General features: G+C 40.9%; 1 protein-coding gene across 2 annotated transcripts; it reads right to left on the bottom strand.

Moving 5' to 3' along the window:
* Positions 1-1,590: 1,590 nt before the first annotated feature.
* LOC117943248 (proline-rich transmembrane protein 3-like) lies at positions 1,591-5,513 on the bottom strand. 2 transcript variants are annotated; one of them, XM_034869251.1, is made up of 3 exons: positions 5,285-5,513; positions 3,983-4,508; positions 1,591-3,839 (listed from the first exon to the last, which is right to left on the bottom strand). In XM_034869251.1, the coding sequence occupies exons 1-3, from the start codon at positions 5,321-5,323 to the stop codon at positions 2,242-2,244; spliced, it is 2,163 nt and encodes a 720-aa protein (XP_034725142.1). In that variant the 5' UTR covers positions 5,324-5,513; the 3' UTR covers positions 1,591-2,241. The 2 variants fall into 2 exon arrangements, with proteins under 2 accessions (XP_034725142.1, XP_034725141.1); XM_034869250.1 differs by lacking the exon at positions 5,285-5,513 and having other exon boundaries at positions 3,983-4,915.
* Positions 5,514-5,771: the final 258 nt, after the last annotated feature.

Here is a 5,771-nt window from a genome sequence, read left to right as displayed (position 1 = left end):
CCATCACCTGTTTGACATCAGAAGAAAAGGTTTACAAAGTTTATTATCTATAGGCCAAAATTCCTACCTGTTTATATAAAACCTACCACTATCCAAAAGAAAATGAGGAGCTCTGACTCATTTTACTTTCAGAGTCAAATTGTCACTACAATGCACTGATGTGTTCATGCGCTTCAGTTTTGCATCCATCATATTGCGCAACACTGGAAAAACAAGCACATAAACAAATAAAATTTGGTGATTGAAAAATCCAAACGCACCCAACAGCTCTGCCAAAATACATTGCAATAACCATTCATTGCTCGCTCAAACTAATAGGTTCCATCATGTTTTTAAAAGGACCCAGAGGAGTTTTTGACCAAAAGGGCAATATTTTGATGAGTATGTCCCCATACAGAACACCTTATGCAGGCTACAGCACATGACATGTGACATAAAATACTGAAGTGCCAATAAATAAATAAAAATAGGCCTAAATTTGAGATCTTAAAATAAGAGAATATAATATTCTGTTGTGTGTTTGTGTGTGTGTGTGTGTGTGTGTGTGTGTGTGTGTGTGTGTTTATTTATTTAGAATGCATTGACTTCAGTTATTGGTCATGAACTAGGCTACTGGAGCAATATAGGCCCATAGGCCATCAAAGATAGTTAGGCTATTTTATTAAAGCTTGAATAGGATTATTACTTTGATTATTGGTTGATTTATTCCCTATGTGGTACTTTATTAATAATTTAATACGCACTAAACTCGGTGACATATAACCATCAGCACCATTGTGAATAATGGATCACTTTGTGTGTTCAGTTACAGGATTATAGACGATGCGAAAGGATCTATCTAACTTACCGAATTGTGGTCCCACTGTTCGTTGAACTTGAATGCAAGTGAGCCGCGTCGTGTTGGAGCCGCAGCTGCGTGTTTTCCATCCAGGGCTCACCTCTGAGGTGAAGACTACCTTCTAACGGAGGCCTTCGCACAATAACAGCATCTGTATCAGCAGCTTGGCCGTTATAAACTTGTATGGACATTTGAGTCCCCATCATCAGGAGATACTATTGACAATTGTTGCTAAGCTAATCGCTAAAACCGTCACTGTGTCTGTCCGTCATACATGTAGTCTTCCATCACAGCCAGTTTGGTGAGAGCACATGTGATGATGCATCTCAGCTTTTCTGCCGAAGAAAACCTAACTTAAAGTGCATGTTCAGTTATAGATAGTAAGGTAATATGGAAGTGATTTATCAAATGAGGCAAGCAAATAGTTGTTTGTCAGATAGATTCCACAACAAATAAAAGTTCTTGTTATTCTGACCAAGGCTTGATTTCAAACCTGTTTCAATCATTAAACTGGATGGACTTGCATTGATGATAGTTATGATAATCACAGCTAAAAAACACCATTCAATCAATTTGTACATTCTACATGGGGAATGTTGGTATAAAGGATAAACCCAAAATGCATTAGATTAATATAAATGCATTTGTGCTTTGCGAACATTGCTACACATTCAACCACAAGTATTCCAGTCACACTTCTCTGTGTTTAAGCGCATGGCAATTATCAAGATGATTTATATAAAGTTACTTTAATTCATACACAACAAAAAATCATATTTCTTTCCGCAGAGGTAAATAGTGCAGCTTTCACATATTACCATAGGTGAGCCAAACAAATGCTCACATGACAATCAACCAGTGAAGTTAGCTAGTATATTCATTTGTTACAAACAGGAGAGAGGTGACTGAGATGATAGGAATTTTACACTTACTGATTGAAAACTGTCTACCACGCATCGGCATGTAGAAACGAACATTATAAAAACAAATATTATAAAACTCTTCACATTGTTTATACTATTTATATCCACTGGGGGACACTGTACTTATGGATTAAGTTGTGCTAGAACAACAACAACAAACATTTATTTCAGAAGACCAAATGGAAGTCATATTGCAATGAATAGATAGTAACTGTGTATTTCAAAACATACTGTACATATGGCGTTTAAATTATGTCAATATTACCCCAAAACACAAGTAAAGCAGTTTTTGCTTGAGGCCGTATCGCAAGAGTATAACTGACCACATTATGTGATTGTGCCACTTAATGAAGGCTAGATGTGTGAGGCTAGGTTAGAAGTGGTACTCCTGACGTTAGACGCAGCTTTAACATCTTTCACATTGTCTTCAGACCAGCAATGCTGACGCATCACTGCTGAAAGTGCTAAGTTAAATTCTTTTCACTGATGTGCAGCAGCTGGAGACTCAACACTACCCTCATAATCAGTGATAATACTGGGTGACTGCATCAGCTCTGAGTCTTTACTTTGGAAGCAGTCTAGAGATGCAGAAATAGACTCTGTATCTAACGTCCACCCATAGCCAACATAAGCTGGAGGGAATGTTGTTGTACCACTGTTTCCATCAGCGGTGTTTGTGCCCACAGTTTGAGTCCAAGAGGGAGGTGGAAGTGTGAACAGACCTCCTGTTACAAGCTGTCTATTGTGAAGGGCATTGTCAATGCTGTGTCTGAGGTTAACTGGAGATGGAGGCCACATGTAAAATTCTATAAGTGAAAGAATACATTCGCGTTCACCACCTGGCTGCCACTGTGGTGTAGCCTGAAAGTTAGGGCTGCTATTACTAACAGGATCAGGCATGTATTCTTGTGTAACGGTAGACGGTTGATCATCATACGGACACATTAAATTGTTGCTGATACCTGTTCTAGACAACTTGTACTTTGCCCAGTTATTTGGCATCAGGTCTTCAAAGGTTTTCTCAGATTTTCGTAGTGGCCCATTCCTTTTCCAGGCCAAGACCCTACCCCACCAGCGGGTCCCCTCCATCCCTTTAGGCACCTCAATTCTCCCCTGCCCATGAGAGCCCCTTGAATGACCCCTGGATGGCGTCCAGAAGATCCAGGACCCCAGGACAAGCAACGAAAATCCCCAAGCTAACTCAAGAACTCTGGCCCAAAACTGACAAAGCCACCAGCCCCAGCCAAAGCGCCTCCAGTTCCCCAGAAGCCCATAAAGCCAGAGGAGACTATACATCTGAAGGCTGCAGCAGAGAAACCCGAGGAAGGCGCACAGTACTGTTACTCGCCTTGCACATTTCTCAATCCTCTGTGATGGAGCCCACTGAGGTGCAAAAGACCTGAGAAGGGGATATCGATAGGAGAAAGACTTGAGGATTCCCATGCAGAATGGGAGGCCCCAGGAGAGGGAGAGGGTATGTAGCAACAGAGGGAGAGTGGGGGATAAAGTTGTAGAGAAAAGGTCTGCTACAAGTAATGGAGTGCAATGGGATACAGCCAGCACTCCAACCACCCAGGGGCGCTGCAGTTTTAGCGGGAAAAGTAATAATTTCAACCCTCTCAGTGTGACCATTGTGATGGCAACCTGCACCCACAGAAGGAGCTGCAGAGGGAGATTATGGAGAGCTGCCAGAGTAGCACGAGACAGGATTTGACGGGTGCCATAAGGATCAAGTAGAAGGAGGACACCACGCAGACTTCCACAGAGGATCAGGAGAGTATTTGCTAAGGTCAGGGTGTCACAGAGGGGATGAGGAAGAGTGCATGCACCGACCATTCCCATAACTGCCAGGATTGCCATCAATATGAAGAGGCTGGCTGATCCAAAGACATGTAGTTCCCAGGCAAATGCCAGTGTGCGTCTCATGTCATCCCAGAGCAGATTGGTGCCATTATAGTTTGTAAGAACAACACAAGGACTCAGACCAAGCACACATGGACCTCCAGGTCCTGACAGGTAATGGTTTGTAGTGGACATTAACGCATTGCTTTGCACAGAGAGTTTAGGGCTGTCCAAACCTAAACATGAGAGTCAGGGAGAGGGAGAAATAAGAAACGTCTTAATTTTGATGCAGGGGAATTCAATTTTGTAAACATACATTTTTGAATGAATTGTGTATTTTAAAATGTGCCTTACGGGAGAGAATTAAATGTTCACTTACCATTCAGAAAATCATCATTTACAATGGATGTATGCCTCTCTTTTAATTGTTCCTCAGTTGTTATGTGGCTGCCTTCCAAGAGAGCTTCCTCTGAGATCATGTGCACACTGGAGTGAATGTATCCTGTAATTGAAGTATTAGCTTCATCGGCTCCTTGTTCACGAGCGCCTGAGTGGTGCAGAGTAAGTGCTGGTGTTTTAGTTAAAGGAATTCCAGACCCAGAAGGGCTTTCATTGCTGGCTTGCTCCGTCTTCTTTGGAATGATGAGTATCTGTGATGCTGTACTCTCAACACCCTCCGCAGAGTCACTACTGCTCTCTGAATGAAAGATTAATTCACTGGCCAAGCTGTCTGGAGCATTGTTGTTTCTGCCTGTGCTTCGAGTTATTCGGTTTGAATCAGAGTTGTCCAGTAAATGTGAAGTGATGAGGCTTCCAATTGAAGAGAGAGACACGGTAAGCGAAATGAAGAGCAAGGACGAACGCCCCATTTTGACACTTTTGATATTAAGTCCAAATCCCAGAACCTGTAGGATGACAAAGAAGAACAAGAGGAACAGCCAGGCAGAGCAGACTGACATTGGCTACATAGATTACATTAATACAACCATTCCACTTCAAAATTAGACCCTTATTCTGTGTCAAGACAGGATGAGTCACACAGATTCTTAGATAATTGATCATGTGTTTCAATCCTGTAAAGGACAATGATTTCCCTGTGTAATCCAGTGGGTTCGCACAACATCTGTGAATGGTTTATCTCAGTAAAAGTAACACAGCTTGGCAAAACCATGAAAGTTCACAGGATGAGCCAGTCTGATCTGTCTGTGACCTTTGGTCACAAATGCCAAGCTGCCACTTCAGTTATGTGCAAATCACACATGATTTGAAAGAAAAATCATAAAAACTAATATGATTAAAATAGACAATACAGCACAAGTATTAGGCATAGCCTGCTGCTGAAATCTTAGATGATTTTAGATAAATTAACGTTATTTCTGTTTCTGTTTACTTTAAAACTGCTTAAAACATGAACCACAAGTTTTAAGAAATGCCTTGTGTCCTGACCCATTTTTGATAATTTTATTATTCTACTTATTCTATTAAGTGCACTCAAACAAATACAAAAGTGTTACAAAAGTAGTCCGTAAAACAAGCGTGGGATTTTTCAAACCATTCCCCAACTATTAACATTAATTTCACAATGTTTTCAAAACACAATATCTGATTGCCAAAACAAATTCTCATACACACTAAACCAAAGATTTTAAAAATTTAATAAAACCAGATAATTCCGACGTACCTGTGATTCCTTTTGCTCTGCTTTCTTTAAGTGTTTCATGGGTAGCACTCCACCTCTAGCTGCAGTTCAAGCATGTGTAACATGTGATTTCTGATGTAGTACATAAAGAGCCTCACAGTGAGGGTTGAACCCATTGGATTTACAGGCAGGCTTTCAGCCATCCAGCTGACGTCCTATTTCTATTACTGCACCGGCTGGTTACTTGGCAGCTTCCCATCCCGATCTGTCACCTGCTAAAACCAAAATACCAAGGGTCGATTCTGGAACAGAAAATGCTTAATTAAGCCCCTTCTGGGGGATGATTGTTTTCACATACTTGTTGTAAATAATTGGCTATTAATTACAACTGACAAGCCTCATCTGCCTTTTATTTTACAACAGTTAGTGCTAAGATTAATACCTTCTCTATAGGATTACATTAAGTAGCACAAAGTCACATGAAGTGATAATGTGAAGCCAACTAGACACACATTCTAGTGTTGTTTTA

The sequence above is a fragment of the Etheostoma cragini genome, chromosome 4 (assembly GCF_013103735.1).
Source record: "Etheostoma cragini isolate CJK2018 chromosome 4, CSU_Ecrag_1.0, whole genome shotgun sequence".
In the NCBI taxonomy this organism is placed as follows: domain Eukaryota; kingdom Metazoa; phylum Chordata; class Actinopteri; order Perciformes; family Percidae; genus Etheostoma; species Etheostoma cragini.
The sequence above is the reverse complement of the archived record's forward strand: the minus strand, read 5'-3'. Positions and strand labels throughout refer to the sequence as shown.